Source organism: Aquarana catesbeiana, linkage group LG01 (assembly GCF_042186555.1).
Source record: "Aquarana catesbeiana isolate 2022-GZ linkage group LG01, ASM4218655v1, whole genome shotgun sequence".
Taxonomy (NCBI): Eukaryota; Metazoa; Chordata; class Amphibia; order Anura; family Ranidae; genus Aquarana; species Aquarana catesbeiana.
In genome coordinates, this window is record NC_133324.1 from 946,605,888 (window position 1) to 946,623,096 (window position 17,209).

The 17,209-nt window shown below is 50.1% G+C and overlaps 1 protein-coding gene across 9 annotated transcripts in view; it reads left to right on the plus strand.

Moving 5' to 3' along the window:
• LOC141121275 (von Willebrand factor A domain-containing protein 5A-like) overlaps window positions 1-6,464 on the plus strand; it is a 169,088-nt gene extending 162,624 nt beyond the window's left edge. For all 9 annotated transcript variants that reach the window (XM_073611083.1, XM_073611073.1, XM_073611072.1 and 6 more), the window contains 2 exons: window positions 2,469-2,595; window positions 6,103-6,464. In XM_073611083.1, coding sequence (XP_073467184.1) covers window positions 2,469-2,595; window positions 6,103-6,182 — 207 coding nt within the window. In that variant the 3' untranslated portion in view covers window positions 6,183-6,464. The remainder of the gene's footprint in view (window positions 1-2,468; window positions 2,596-6,102) is intronic.
• The last annotated feature ends 10,745 nt before the right edge of the window (window positions 6,465-17,209 follow it).

The following is a 17,209-nucleotide window of genomic DNA, read 5'->3' on the forward strand; positions in this document are numbered from 1 at the left end:
CCGAGCAGAGCCCCCCCTTACATCAGGAGTCCCCAGCGGAGCCCCCCCTCACACCAGGAGTCCCCGGCGGAGCCCCCCCTCACATCAGGAGTCCCCAGCGGAGCCCCCCTCACATCAGGAGTCCCCGGCGGAGCCCCCCCTCACATCAGGAGTCCCCAGTGCCCCCCCCTCACATCAGGTGTCCCCAGTGCCCCCCCCTCACATCAGGTGTCCCCAGTGCCCCCCCCTCACATCAGGTGTCCCCAGTGCCCCCCCCTCACATCAGGTGTCCCCAGTGCCCCCCCCTCACATCAGGTGTCCCCAGTGCCCCCCCCTCACATCAGGTGTCCCCAGTGCCCCCCCCACTCACATCAGGTGTCCCCAGTGCCCCCCCCTCACATCAGGTGTCCCCAGTGCCCCCCCCTCACATCAGGTGTCCCCAGTGCCCCCCCCTCACATCAGGTGTCCCCAGTGCCCCCCCCACTCACATCAGGTGTCCCCAGTGCCCCCCCCTCACATCAGGTGTCCCCAGTGCCCCCCCTCACATCAGGTGTCCCCAGTGCCCCCCTCACATCAGGAGTCCCCAGTGCCCCCCCCCCTCACATCAGGTGTCCTCAGTGCCCCCCCCACTCACCTCAGGAGTCCCCAGTGCCCCCCCCACTCACATCAGGTGTCCCCAGTGCCCCCCCCTCACATCAGGTGTCCCCAGTGCCCCCCCCACTCACATCAGGTGTCCCCAGTGCCCCCCCCCACTCACATCAGGTGTCCCCAGTGCCCCCCCCTCACATCAGGTGTCCCCAGTGCCCCCCCCACTCACATCAGGTGTCCCCAGTGCCCCCCCCACTCACATCAGGTGTCCCCAGTGCCCCCCCCCTCACATCAGGTGTCCCCAGTGCCCCCACTCACATCAGGTGTCCCCAGTGCCCCCCCCTCACATCAGGTGTCCCCAGTGCCCCCCCCACTCACATCAGGTGTCCCCAGTGCCCCCCCCCACTCACATCAGGTGTCCCCAGTGCCCCCCCCTCACATCAGGTGTCCCCAGTGCCCCCACTCACATCAGGTGTCCCCAGTGCCCCCCCCTCACATCAGGTGTCCCCAGTGCCCCCCCCCCCCACTCACATCAGGTGTCCCCAGTGCCCCCCCACTCACATCAGGAGTCCCCAGTGCCCCCCCACTCACATCAGGAGTCCCCAGTGCCCCCCCCACTCACATCAGGTGTCCCCAGTGCCCCCCCCACTCACATCAGGTGTCCCCAGTGCCCCCCCCACTCACATCAGGTGTCCCCAGTGCCCCCCCCTCACATCAGGTGTCTCCAGTGCCCCCCCCCCACTCACATCAGGTGTCCCCAGTGCCCCCCCACTCACATCAGGAGTCCCCAGTGCCCCCCCCACTCACATCAGGTGTCCCCAGTGCCCCCCCCTCACATCAGGTGTCCCCAGTGCCCCCCCCACTCACATCAGGTGTCCCCAGTGCCCCCCCCTCACATCAGGTGTCCCCAGTGCGCCCCCCTCACATCAGGTGTCCCCAGTGCCCCCCCCACTCACATCAGTTGTCCCCAGTGCCCCCCCCACTCACATCAGGTGTCCCCAGTGCCCCCCCCACTCACATCAGTTGTCCCCAGTGCCCCCCCCCACTCACATCAGGTGTCCCCAGTGCCCCCCCACTCACATCAGGTGTCCCCAGTGCGCCCCCCCACTCACATCAGGTGTCCCCAGTGCCCCCCCCTCACATCAGGTGTCCCACAGCGGTGCGCGCGCTCCCCCCCCCACCTAGAACCCCCGCCCCTTTCCATATCAGACTGGCAGCGGGGCGGGGGGTAGGCGGGCCGAGGCGGAGCGGGGCGGGGCGGGCCGAGGCGGAGCGGGGCGGGCCGAGGCGGAGCGGGGCGGGCCGAGGCGGAGCGGGGCAGGGGGTGGGCGGCGACGCAGAAGCTTCGTCTAGGCCCCCCCAGCCGTCTTCCTGAACTACAAAAAAATGGCGGCCGGCGGAGACAATGTCTCCGCCGGCCGCCGACCTCTAGCGGCGGAGGCGGCGGCGAATTCAAAACTGGAACCGGATTTTTCGGGACATTTCCCGGGACACCACAAATCCGGGAATGAAGTCCAAGTCCCGGGAATGTCCCGGGAAATCCGGGACAGTTGGCAGCTATGGTCTAGTAGTATTATCGGTCTGGTCTTGGTTTTAAAAAAATATAAATGTTGCTCCTGCGCTTCTTCTCTCGCAATGTAGGTCTGTGATCTCAGCATTGTCCACAGACTCACGGGGAAAAAAATACTTCTATTACCATAATACCATAATACATGCATACACCTATTTGCAGATGGTGTTTTGACGATTGACTTGAGGCCTCCAAAATCCAAGCTGATCCGTGCATTCAGATCTAGATGAAGCCTTGCCTGACAAAAGTGCAGGAATTTAGAATCCAGAATTGGACCGATATGTAACATTTCAGGTCTTGCATAATAAACTTCTCCTTCCCTCCTCTGCAGAACGTGGAGGTGTCGGTGTGGGTGACAGTCCTGGCGGTGATTTGGCTTCACACCACCTGTGTGGATCAGAGAGAGGAGTGGGAGCTGCTGGAGAGGAAGGCTGTCTCCTGGGTCAAGGCTAAAGCAGGTAAGTGCTACTGTAATTGTAGGCAGGAGTACTCTCACAGACCAATCAGAACCCACGTTTTAATGATATGACTCCCATACAACAAATTCTGATTAAGGTCTACAATTACATCACTTTGAGTGTTTTTTCCAGTTAGTTAATAATCCTGTTTTTTTTTTTTTGCTTTTTTAATGTAAATAATTGTTAATTACCCCCTGAGGCCAGGAGTTTACAGATGATTTTTAGGCAAAGGTACATTTCCCGATCCGTGGCTGCACAGACCGGGAAATATCCCACTGCCTGTGATTAGCGCTGCGGAGTGTCAGCTTCCTGGCAGGCTCAGGCACGTGGGGTTGTGAACACGCCCAAGCCCATCCTTAGTCCTGACGTCATCAAGACCATAACAGGGTCCATAGGCCTGCTCTAGACATGAGGACAGAAAGCCTGGGTTCACACTAGGGCGATGCGGGAGCCAGGGCGATTACAGCGCTGGTTCCCGCATCGCACTTCTCCCGCAGGCAGTTTACACTGCCCTCTGCAAACCGCTGCGGGTGTCAATACATTGTTAATGACACCCTCAGATCAGTTCACAGATCGCAGTGCGAACTGTGTACTCGCACAGGTGAGAATCCATGCAATCCGGTTTCAGTGCGGGGGAAAAAAAAGTCTCTGCACTTTTTTTCCTGCAAATCTAATGTGAGTTCAGCCATGCAACTGTATGCACAGACATCACATGTGATCGGCACCTGCGGTGCGGGTGCGAATGACATGCACTGTCTCAGATCGCACAAGTGTGAACCTGGGCTTAGGGCTACTTTACACTGCAAAACAAGGCTTTGGGCACGCTTTGTAAAAGCTCTCTGAATGTCAAAGCTCCTGTCACTAAATAAAATGGTTTGCTTACAGTCCTGTTTACACCTTGCTTTTGCTTTGCTTCAAAAATTATGCCCCGTGTCGCTTTAGTGGTGCTACAAAGCGTCTTCAGAACCTCCATAGAAGTCTATGACAAAGCTCCCTTGAAGCACCTGCAGCTTTTGAGAGGCTTTAATTCAGCTTTAGCTTTGCTTAATTTTGAAGAAATTGCAGGTATGAGATATCCACACACACAGGGCATTTGTCAAGCTTCAACAAAGCTTCAAAAGAACATCACAGAAGCATCTCTAAAGCTTCATCGAAGCACCAAAAACACATCATAAATGCATATTGAAGTGGTAGGCGCTTTAATGTGTTTTGAAGCCAAAGCAAGTGTAAATGAGCCCTAAGGGACAGCATGAGAGAGCGTCACCTTCCAGGGAGCGGAGGATCAAGTAGGTAAAATGGTTTCTCATCTCCCCCAGACAAAATTAGCTATTAACTCTTGCAGTGTGGGCAGTGGCGGCTGGTAATTTTTATTGGGGGGGGGCGGCAGACGGTGCACCCGCAGCAGTCCCCAACCCCCCCCCCCCCCGTTGGGGTAGGTCGATGCACTTAACCGATCCATTTCATCACGGGCGGCTTCCCCTGCTCTCCTTCATGGGCATCAAGGCTGTAGGCATCATGAGCAGCTTCTCCTTCCCCTGCGGCTTTCGTCTCCTGCTCAGCGGCCGATCAGAATGCTTCTCCCTTCGGCCAGTCGGGAAAAGGAGATTCAGCCTAGGTTCACACTGATGCGAATTTACAGCGGGTTTGATGCGTTTAGGAACACACAGATTCGCAGATCATGTAAAAAAGCATAGTATTCCATGGCTTTGGTTCACATTTATGCATTGCGAATTTGGTGCGAGAAAAAAAAAAAGGGTCCTCTGGCTCTAAATGGTGCTTCAAAAAAAAACAAAACACCCCCGTCATTGGAATTCATGGCGTCCTGAAATGGGCTAGACACATGGATGAGGCGGCGGCGCCTGTGCACCCATAATGGACGTGCCCGCCCCTGAGTGTGGGCACAGGAGAAGGAGAAATGACAGCTGATATCAGTTTCTGTTCAGAGTGGACCAAGAACTGAGCAATCAGCGGTCATGTGAGTTCTCAGTCTTCGAGTCTGCGTGGGACAGCTGCAGCAACACAGAGATGCTGGAGCCATAGACTTGAGTATGTGTTTGGTTTTATTTATTCACTCCCACACTTTTCCTCATTTAATCTTTACCCCACCAGTCATCAGATTACTAATCGAGGTGGGAGAGACCAGGCCTGGATTGGCCAAATGGATCACACTGGGCACTTGCCCGGTGGGGCGGGGCTGCCGGGCCGCATGTCCTTGTGGGGCCAAAGCAGCTGAGCTGCTCTTTGAGCCCCCGCCGTTCACCCGGACTCTCCGCGTTACGTTACCTGTGACCATGAAGAGGGAGGGGGATCTACACAAGACGCCGGACAGGAGGGAAACAGATCACTGGGGGGGCCCGGAAAGCACATGGGGGCACCTGAGAGCATGGTGGGAGCCTAAGAGCACAGGGGGGAGGCTGAGAGCACTAGGGGACAGTAGAAAGAAGCTGTATAGGAGGAGCGGCTGCATACACAGTAGAAGAATTAATCTCTTTATTTTTCTCCTACAGCCTTTGAAAGCCTGCTTTTCATTCTCTCCCTCCCGTGGGCATTCAGAGGCTGTAGGAGAAAAATAAAGAGATAGATTCTTCTACTGTGTATGCAGCCGCTCCTCCTATCCAGCTTCTTTCTACTGTCCCCTAGTGCTTTCAGCCTCCCCCTGTGCTCTTAGGCTCACACCATGCTCTCAGGTGCCCCCCATGTGCTTTCCAGGCCCCCCCAGTGATCTCCAACTCCCCCCATGCTCTCCAACCCCTCCCAGGGATCATCAGCCCACCTGTACTCTTCAGATCCCCCAAGTGCTCTCCGGACCCCCCCCCCAGTGACAGTGATCTCTACCTGCCCCATGCTCTCCACGCTCTTGACCTCCCCCCCATGCTGTCCAGCCCCTGTGCTCTCCAGCCCCTCCCCATGCTCTTAGGCCCCCTTGTGCTCATCAGTCCCCCCTGTACTCTCCGCCCCCCTCCCAGTGCTCTCCAGCCCCTCCGAGTGCTCTCAGGCCCTGTGCTCATCGGCCCCCTCTGTACTTTCGCCCCCCCCATGGTCTCCAGCCTCCCATGCTCTTCTGCCCCTCTGTGCTCTCCGCCCCCCTGTTCTCTGCCCTGCTTGTGCCCATAATGCATTGTTGGCTGACCCCACACAGAGACACAGCGAAGAAGAAGGCACGATAAGTCAGCAATGGGGAAAAGATCAGCTGCAGAGAGACCAAAAGCAGCACCGGGGACTTTAAGTTTTCAACACATCAAACATTACTGCAGCGCACCATTGTGTGTCTCCCAAGTTTTCTTTAGTCAGGCTTCAGGAGGTACATAAATTACCTACACCTACTGTATAGCAAGGGCATTATTCAATTTTGGCCAAAGCTGCACAGTTTGTATTTATCCACAGATGCCGCTTGTCTGCATAAGCAGTTTTTTTGTAAAGGTGTCTTTGATAATTCTCAGATTGTTCATTTAACACCCATCATTCTGCATCCAGAATAAATAAAAGTGACATTTGATGTGTACTCAGGTTCCTTTCTGGGGGAATTTGTCAGAGCCGGGAATGAGCTGCTGAACTCCTCCGTGGAGCAGAAAGTGTTCGGCCTGTAAGTGGTTAGAGGAGACGTCTGGAAGAACCAAGATGATGGAAGGCTTCTCCTGATGGATTCTGGAATCTTCCTGGAATGTCACTGCATCTCTTTTTCTACCTAACCAGTTTTGTGCCTTTGTACTCTGTTCCTGTATCTGTGAGCGATACCAAAGTTAGAGGTGCCGAGTTTGCTATTTAGAAAGTAATAACTGTTTACACTATTTACAGATCATTGTTTTCTTACTATTCTGCGTAATACTTTGATGCAGTACTGTTTAAAGGAATAAACCTTTTTAAGTTTTCATTGTCTGTATTTCTAATACATTAAAGGGGATCTCCTCTAAATGAAAAACCTCTCAGTGTAGTAATGGCGGTCCAGTTCTAGGTTCATCACAGTTTCCACAATCATCATAGATGTGTCCTTGTCCTGCTGTGTATGTTTTTTTTTTTTTTTTTTTTTTTTTTTTTTTTAGACATGGCAGTGGTCTCCAAGCTGCCACTTGTGGGCCAGTTGTGGCCCTTTCACTTATCTTTATCTGGCCCTTAGGGGCACTATTCCTCTCACTCATACAAGGCACAGTTCCTTCTGCTTACACCAACAGTTGGGCATGATTCCTCCTATTAACTTCAAAGGATGGGGAAGTATTCCTCCCATTGACACCAAGAATGTGGCACTATTTATTCCTTCCACTGACCAATAATGGGGCACTATCCCTCCTGCTGATAGCAATGATGGGGACCAAATCTTTCCACTGACACCAATGAGGGGGCATTATTCCTTTCATAGACACCAATGATCTGGCACCATTCCTTCCACTGACATGAATGATGGGGCGCTATTCCTTCCACTGACACCAACAAAGGGGCACTATTCCTCCCACTGATACCAAGGATGTAGCACTATTCCTTCTACTGACACCATTGATGGGGCACTAGTCCTCCCACTGACACCATTGATGGGGCACTAGTCCTCCCACTGACACCAGTGATCTGGCACTATTCCTTCCATGAACACCGACGGTGCACTATTCCTTCCATTGACACCAATGATGGGGCACTATTCCTTCCATTGACACCAACGATGGGGCACTATTCCTTCAACGAACACCAACAACAGGGCACTATTCCTTCCACTGACACCTACGACGGGGCACTATTCCTTCCACTGACACCAACGACGGGGCACTATTGATCTTTTATTGAAAAGAATCACGCAACCAAATTTATACAAAAGTAAAAAACAAAACCATAGTACAAAGCTTCAACAGAAAACAAAGGAATACACATCCATGTTCAGAATATATACAATATATACATAATCCACTACAGAACCATGTTTAGAAAACTAGTTACATAAAGCAGCAGAGAGGGCCTAAGAGACACAACCCATCACCTATGTACGCAGCCATTTATCAAAAGTTAATCAAAAAAATAATAATCTAGGGTGGTAAGAGACAGACAGCCACACCCGGGAAAGAGACTCCTGGCAGTCAAGGAGGCTTGAAACCCCTCCACGCCTTCAACCAAGCCCCCCGACTCCGCTTGTCTCTCTCAAGCTCTCGAATCTTCACCACCTCATGCAAAATGTCATACACCACCACCTCAACATGAAGGATTTTATGCCGAGTGCAGACCAGACACCGTGCGTTCCAGGTGAAATAACGGACTACTAGACTAACTAAAGAAAGTAAAACAAAAAAATCTGCTGCGCCTACCAAGTAAACAACAAGCTGCCAACACCATCAATTAGACTAATTGTAAAAATCAAATGAAAGGAAGAAAAAGTGTAGCGCTATAGTGTACCAATTAACAACCATAAAACGTGTATCATGTAGCACACCTATATGTATATCAAACGTTAGATCCTGCTAAACCTCGCAGGAAAAAGAACATTGGGCCAATCAAAAGATCCAGTGTTCTGGGAAAAACATTATTAGCCACAAATCATGTATAATAAACAATGTGTATTATGTGCACATCATAAAAATAATCCAAAACCCTCAGATCAAACATAAGCATATGTGATGTGAAATGGGGTGGGGATATACAACAAGTCCCTAGAGGATTGGACAGTTCCTTAAACCCAGCAGAGAAAACCAGGAGCATAGATGTAAATATCACAGTAGCATTTATTCTTATCTCCGATGGACTCTTCCAATATTCGACCAGGCAGAAAAAATAATGTAAAATGCCCTTACCGGACGTGGTGGACTCACGGGTCGTTGGCGGTGAGTCATACGAGCTTGCCCCGTTAGGTACGGTAAGGTTACAGCCGCTCTTGGTCCACGACAGAAGAAACCTGGAAGAGTCTTTAATCCTGAGCGATGCCCCGGATTTGTCCCCCCAACGATCACTTGAATCTCATATAATTGAGATGGAGGAAACGGGAGAAAAGAGGCTCCACATAGTGTAAATTCCGGATTACCAGGAAAATGTTATTGTATAAAAAGTTCCAATAAAAATTCAAGTAAAAGCAAAGTTCATACAAACGAAGAAAGATGAATTTAGCGCAGTAGACAGATGGTGTATGACGCTACCCTAACCATCTGTCTACTGCGCTAAATTCATCTTTCTTCGTTTGTATGAACTTTGCTTTTACTTGAATTTTTATTGGAACTTTTTATACAATAACATTTTCCTGGTAATCCGGAATTTACACTATGTGGAGCCTCTTTTCTCCCGTTTCCTCCATCTCAATTATATGAGATTCAAGTGATCGTTGGGGGACAAATCCGGGGCATCGCTCAGGATTAAAGACTCTTCCAGGTTTCTTCTGTCGTGGACCAAGAGCGGCTGTAACCTTACCGTACCTAACGGGGCAAGCTCGTATGACTCACCGCCAACGGCCCGTGAGTCCACCACGTCCGGTAAGGGCATTTTACATTATTTTTTCTGCCTGGTCGAATATTGGAAGAGTCCATCGGAGATAAGAATAAATGCTACTGTGATATTTACATCTATGCTCCTGGTTTTCTCTGCTGGATTTAAGGAACTGTCCAATCCTCTAGGGACTTGTTGTATATCCCCACCCCATTTCACATCACATACGCTTATGTTTGATCTGAGGGTTTTGGATTATTTTTATGATGTGCACATAATACACATTGTTTATCATACATGATTTGTGGCTAATAATGTTTTTCCCAGAACACTGGATCTTTTGATTGGCCCAATGTTCTTTTTCCTGCGAGGTTTAGCAGGATCTAACGTTTGATATACATATAGGTGTGCTACATGATACACGTTTTATGGTTGTTAATTGGTACACTATAGCGCTACACTTTTTCTTCCTTTCATTTAACTAAAGAAAGTGTATCCAAACAAAAAAACCCACCAGTATTGAATGCTCTGTACACCCACTCAGTATAAACCAGCCTGGAGAGAAAAGGAACACAAATTGCCCGCCCCACCTGTTTGTACACCTCTATGTTAAAAGGGCAATGAAGCAGAAAATGGTCCATAGTCTCCTCACCTGCACACTCCTCCCCAGGACAGCTACGATTGATCTCACTGCGATTGTCAGCTGAAGATCTCAAATCAGTTCCGAGGAAAGTCCTTATGAGTCGAGTCTTGAGCGAAGTCTTTCATGACCCACTGGCTTTAAGGGATTGCCCTGGTGCAGTTTTGAGGGCAGGGTTAAGACTGATTAATTTGGATAGTGTCCCCATTAAATTTAGGGATCTAGCCTGGTTGTGCTTCCATGGGAGGATCTATGTTCAGGGCAATTTGAAAGGTGAACCCGGTGTCATCCGGGAGGTGCTTTATGTGCACATCCACAAGACCAGCATCCCTAACCATACTATTAAAAAAAACGCTATCATATCCCAGACTGTCCTTGAAGTCCTTCCTGTCCTTGGGCCTAGTTACCCTTACGGGATGTAAAAAGAAACAGCTTGATCCTTGTAAAAAGGCATTTCCTGTCCCACTTCGTGTGCGGCCCATAAACATTAATTAGGTGCAGGTCCTGCTCTCCCACAAGGACGTCTAAGACCATACATCTCCCAATCTCCACCTCAATACCCGCCGGACAGTTACCATGCCAGTTTTAAACCACACTGCCACAACGCTGTAAGGCTCGGCCGCAAGAGACCAGTATGATGGACCATACCTCCACTCTCTCTTGGCCATATGAATATCTGCCAAGGAGGTGAGCCTAGTCTCTTGCAGAAATAAAATTTCAGCATCTAATTGGCTGAACAAAAAGAAGGCCATAGAACGAGCTCTTACTGACTTAATGCTGGCGACATTTATTGTCACCACTTTTAACGGAGGGGGAACCGCCATTTGGGTTATTGGGTGGACTGCTTCTTAGATCTCCTCTGCTGCTCATCACCAGAAGCCTCTCTCTTTCTTGAGGTCGCCTCAAACTCCATTTCAAAATCAGAACTTTGCTCCCAAGAAGCCCCAGATGAGGAAATATCCCAATTAGAGGACCTATGACCAGGGCCGGATTAACATAGGGGCTGGTGGAGCTGCAGCTCCAGGCCCCTCCCTCAATATAGGCCCATGGCATTGAATATCTGTGTGCCTTCCTGAAGGAAGAGGAGCCCTCTGTGCACACATGGAGGACACAAGAGTTAGTCAGTGCAGCCGAGTCCTGTCTCTACCAATGCCTGACTCTTATCACAGGATCTGTTTACACTCACACAGATCTTCAGTGTCTGGGAGCTGTCTGGGGGAGGGGCGCTGATGTTCTCCTAACCAGCAGGAGCCCGGGAGGAAGGACTTCTTACATGCTGTTGAGATAAGGTTAGTACATTTGTTAGGGAGATGTTTTATTGTGCTAGGGGAAAGACTGCTGCTTCCCCCCATGTAATGTGCTCTCTTGTGCCCAGTGCCCACCATGTTATGTGCATTGCAGTGCCCCCCATGTAATGTGCTGTGCCTACCATGTCATGTCATGTGCATTGTAGTGCCCCCATGTAATGTGCTGTGCCCACCATGTCATGTCAATTGCTGTGCCCACCATATCATGTCATGTGCATTGCAGTGCCCCCCATGTAATGTGCTGTGCCCACTATGTCATGTGCATTGCAGTGCCCCCCCATGTAATGTGCTGTGCCCACTATGTCATGTGCATTGCAGTGCCCCCCCATGTAATGTGCTGTGCCCACCATGTCATGTCATGTGCATTGCTGTGCCCACCATATCATGTCATGTGCATTGCAATGCCCCCCATGTAATGTGCCCACTATGTCATGTCATGTGCATTGCAGTGCCCCCCATGTAATGTGCTGTGCCCACCATGTCATGTGCATTGCAGTGCCCCCATGTAATGTACTGTGCCCACTATGTCATGTGCATTGCAGTGCCCCCATGTAATGTACTGTGCCCACTATGTCATGTCATGTGCATTGCAGTGGCGCCATGTAATGTGCTGTGCCCACCATGTCATGTGCATTGCAGTGCCCATGTAATGTGCTGTGCCCACTATGTCATGTGCTGTGCAGTGCAGTGCCCCCCATGTCATGTGCTGTACATTGCAGTGCCCACCATGCAATGTGCAGTGCTCACCATGTAATGTGATGTGCCATGCAGTGCCCACCATGTCATGTGCAGTTCCCACCATGTCATGTGCTGTGCCCACCCTGCCATGTGTTGTGCCCAGCATGTAGTGTGTTGTGCCCACTGTGCAATGTGCTGGGCTGTTCAGCAGTGCCCACCATGTCATGTGCAGTTCCTAACATGTAATGTGCAGTTGCATTGCCCACCATGAAATGTGCTATGCCATGCAGTGCCCACCATGTAATGTGTTGTGCCATTCAGTGCCCACCATGTAATGCGCTTTGCCCACCACGTCATGTGCTATGCCATGCAGTGCCCACCACGTAATGCGCTGTACCCACCATGTAATGTGCTGTGCCATGCAGTGCCAACCGTGTCATGTGCAGTGCCCACCATGTAAATTACTGTGCAGTGCCCACCCTGTTGTGCTGTGTTGTACCCACCATGTCATGTGCTGCGCCATGCAGTGCTTACCATGTAATGTGCTGTACATTGTCCACCATGGCAAGTGCCGTGCAGTACCCACAATGGAATGCACTATGCAGGGCTCACCATGTCATGTGCGGTGTCCACCAATTAGGCCTCATGCACACAGGCTGTTAAAATAACATTATGAAAATGCCAGTATCTTTGCAGTGATTTTTTTTTAACTTTTTTCAATGTTTTTGCAATAGCGTTTGAGCGTTTTTCCGCGTTAGCGTTTTTGAACGTTTTTTTTTTTCAATGGACCGAAAAACGTCAAAAAACGTTGGTGAATGACGTTTTTGAGCGTTTTTACAGCTGAAAAACGTCTCTCAGAACCCACTGGTCCTGGGTTTTTTTTACAGCTTAAAAACGCCTATGCCATTTGCAGCTCAAAAAGGCCTAGGTGGACATGAAGCCATAGACTAACATAGACAGGCCTTTTTAAGCTGGAAAAAAAAGCTCAAAAAAGCAGCTGTAAAAACGTCCGTGTGTATGAGGACTTAATGTGCTGTGCTCACAATGTAATGTGCTGTGCTGTGTCATGCAGTGCCCACCATATCATGTGGTGTCATGCAATGCCCACCTTGTCATGTGCTGTGCAGTGCCCACCATGCCATGTGCAGTACCCACCATATAATATGCTGTGCCCACCATATAATGTGCTGTGCAGTGCCCACTTGTAATGTGCACTGCCCACCATGTAATGTGCTCAGCTGTGCCTGCCATGTCATGTGCTGTGCCCATCATATAAGGTCCTGTGCCCACCGTGTGCATGTGCTGTGTTGTCCAGTACCAACCATGTCATGTGCTGTGCCCACCATATAATGAACTGTGCCTACCTTGTAATATGCTGTATTGGACAGTGCCAACAGTGTAATTTGCTGTGCCCGCCATGTAATGTGCTGTGCTTTGCCCACCATTAAATGTGCTGTATCCACCTTGTAATGTGTAGTGCCAACCATGTAATGTAATGTGCTACCCCCCCCCCCCCCGTGTTATGTACTATGCTGTGCCCCCCTCACTCTCACCCCCCCCTCTCTCTCTCTCTCTCTTCCCCTCTCTTTCACCCTGTTCTCTCTCTCGCCCCCTTCAACCCCCTCTTTCCTACCACCCTCTCTCTCTCTCTTTCACCCTCTCTATTCCCCTTTTGCTCACCCCCTCTCTCTCTCGTCCCCATCTCTCTCATTCAATGCCTTTCTCTCTCTTTTCCCCTCCCTCTCATCCCCTCTCTTTCAGCCCCCTATCTATCACCCCCCCCCCCCCTCTCTCACACCCCTCTCTCTCTCTCTTTAATTTAATTCAACAAAAAATTGTTTGCATTTTCATTTTATTTATTTTCATAAAAAGGCCCACCAAAATCCTTAGCACCAGGCCCATGTTGCTCTTAATCTGGCCCTGCCTATGACGGTTGGAGACAGGCACTGGTGCTTCCTGACCCCGTTCCGTCCTCACCGCCTGCCTCTTCCACCGCCCAACTTTCCATCTCTCCTCTAAAACCAAAAATAATTGGTCAATTTCTGGCAGGGCCACCAAGTGGAGCACAAATCCACAACCCCCTAAAACACTTGTTGCTATAGTTAAGGTTCTTCTGGGCAGAAGAGGATGGTGCAGCATAACATCAGCATTTCAGTAGTAAATTGGTGTAAAAGTAAAGTGAATTGGTTGTAAAGAGGGAAATGTCTTCTTCACGTTTCTGTATTCCAGAACCTGGACACCTCTACATACTTCCCCCACCAGAAATCTTTGGTCCCCAAAGATGGGACAACGTCCTTCATAAACATAGCGTCCATAGCATTAAAAGAGAAGTATGGCAATTTAAAAAAAACGCACATTCTCATCTAGGATGCAGTATCAGACTGATGCTGCATCTGCCCCCTGTTGCCTCTTATGCCCCATTCACACCTAAGCGTAGCATTTTAGGGCAGAAAGTCACGCAATTGTACCACAATTTTTGCCGCGATTGTGACGCGTTTTTGCCGCGATTTTGTACAGGTCAAAAGGTCACCAATGTAAAAAGCAGAAAAACGCCCAAATCTACCTAGAAGAAAGTTCCAGAACTTGTTTGAGCTTCAGGCATTTTGGAGCTTCTGACTTCAGGCATTTTGGAGTGGAGATGTGAACCATCTCCATAGAGGATAGTTGATTTTTTTCCCCTCCAGCGTTTTGTAGCTTCAGGCTTCAAGCTACAAAACACTCAGGTGTGAATGGGGCCTAAGACTGAGATCCGAGTGATCAAAGACCGCTGTTTGCGTGGGTCTCGGTCTTCAGTAAGCAGCACTCTCTGCTCTGTCCTTCCAGTGCTCACTGGAGCACCAGGCGGCGGAGGATGCGGAAGCATTTGGGTCAGGCTCTCAGCAGCTCGCTGACAGGCTGAGCCAGCTGTTGGACAGGAATCTGGGTGGATTCCCAACAATAAAGTCAGGATCTCTCCAGAGCCTGTACCGGCTCAGTGACATCAGAGAATACAGGTCGCAGGAGTGCAGAACTAAGTGCACTCCTGTGGCCTACAAGAGAAGTAGCTTTGGCCCTACTTCTACTTTTACCTTAACTTAACTTCCACTCATTTGTCTCCTCCGGTGCCACAATGGGCACCTTTCGGGGGGAGGGGGGACAGGATACCTGTCTTTGACAGGTATCCTGTTCCCACCTCCGGGAGTCCGCGATATAGCCCATGACGTCACTGTGGGGCTCCCTCCTCCTCCCCCTGTCGCCGGGCCAGTAGGAGAGAGGAGCGGGGCTTCGCGCATGTGCAGTAGGGTTCCCGGCGTGAAGTCGTAAGGCTACACTGCCGGGTACCCTTACCCACAATGGCGGCGGCAGCACCCGACAGCTGATGGAAACATGATGATGTGTAGCTGCTGGCTTTTAATTTTTTTTTTGTGCAGACCTCCGCTTTAAACAAGCAACTAAACATAAACACAGATAACATGTACATAGGCCCAGATTTTTCTAATTGGCATATGAAATCAACAAGGGAATCTCCCACCAATTGTCAGAAGGGGCGAGGTTGTCTTTTTTTTAGATCACCAGTGTAATGGTGGCCTACCTAGATGTCTAAGGGGGTGATTTTAGGTCACCTCCTACAGGTTGCTGCTTTGGACTCTTGCTGTAGAAGGGGCCCCTCAGTTTCTCCCTGAAAAGCTCCAGTGCTCAGCAGTGGGAAGAAGAGGGTGACTGGATGCTCCAGCCACTTTGCGACAGCAGCGCCTCAGGATCTGTGATGTGGGTGGTGCTGCACTTCCCCTGGGTGTCCTCGCTCCCAGTCTCTGGTTCACATCCCCCAACAGGTTTATACTCAGACAGAGGTGCTCTCTCTCTAACTCCTTAGTGCCAAAAGAAAGAACTTTCCTGTGCAGGTGGGTCCTCTGTTCTGTCTGGGTGTTTATTGGGGAACTTGAGCATACAGGAAGGGTGGCAGTAGGACACAACACAGAAAAATAGTCCACAGGGCAACAATGTATCACAACACTGATAACAAGTCTATGGAATGTCAATAGGGCACGGCAAGGGTTTGAATGGTCCTCAGGACAGCAAAGGGAAATAATCCACAGGGCAACCAGAAGGCACAGCAAGGGTTAAATGGTCCTCAGGGCGGCAGTACAGGATAGCAAAGAGTCTATGGAATGGCAATAGGGCACAGCAAGGGTTGAATGGTCCCCAGGATGGCAAAATGGGACAGCGGACGAAAAATAGTCCACAGGGCAAGCAGAAGGCACAGCATGGGTTAAATTGGTTCTCAGGATGGCAATACAGGACAGCGAAGCAGAAATAATCCACAGGGCAACCAGAAGACACAGCAGGGGTTGAATCTGGCACACAGGGCAGGATAGCGTTTGGCACAGCAGGGTTAAGTCCAGCACACCGGGCAGGGCACACAACAAGTATGGGCAAAACTCCGATACAGCAGGGAATAAGTCCTTGGCACACAGAGTAGAACAGCATTTGGCTTAGCAGGGGTTACGTCTAGCACAACGGGCAGGGCACACAGAAAGGGTGGGCAACATTCTGGTACAGCAGGGGTTAAGCCTCAAAGCATCTGTCTTTATCCAGATACAGGATACAATGCTGACTGCGCTACTTACTGAGATCGGCCGTCAACTACCACCCCCTGTGGGGTACAGAAACTCATAGATCAATTAAAGAGGAACTGCAGTCTGCTCACATAATTTGTAATAAAAACATCTTTGCCATTCTGAAGCTTCCCTCCAACCACTTTGCATATTTTTGAATATATATTGGGATTCAGTATATGCTGCGGAAATCTCCCTCCACTGAGTCTGGCGGCAACCATTTTAACTGTGGGCAGCTGAAGCTGCTGCCTGTTCACTTCCATGATTTACACAGACACACAGAGGCACACCTCCAGCTCTGCAGCTCTCATTGGCCCTATTATGACTCATCCCCCCTCCCTTCCTGGCAAACTCTCAGGAGAGTGAGAGAGAGCTGTGCATGATGTCATAAGTCTAGTCTAATGACCAGACAAGAAACAGAAAGTGGGCTGTATATGGTATTTAGTGGCAGAAAAAAAATGTTTTACTATCCAAGGATAAAACAACAACAAGGGAAGAAGATTTAATAGATGGAAAGATGAAAAAATGACTGAAGGTCCGCTTTAAGCATATCTGCTTTATACACTGTTAGAGGTGGTTGATTTAACATAAAAATAAATACATTCATAAAGAAAAAATATTTCTGCCCTCTCCTATAGGAGGTTGGTAAGGTTCACCACACCATGTCCCTTACACTGTCCCTACTTATCCAGAACCTTTTGCTGCACTAAGCAACTTCCCTCTCTCTAGCCTGCCACCCACTAAAAGTGACCCAAATGATGTGGGTTTCCCTTTTTAAAGGTTCCCAATGGCCACCTCAGTTCTCACCACAGTTCAGCATCAAATCAAGTTCTTGCCTTCCCAGAGAGGACTATGGAGTCTCTAAGGTGCAATTTTCCCTCATAATAGAATTTCCTTCCCCTGCAACAACACCACCTACAGGACAGAAGAGTAACTGCCCCTGCCACAAAGGTATCTACCAAAAGTGGCCTGCAAGATTGACGATGTTGCTGTCCGTATGTGTCTCC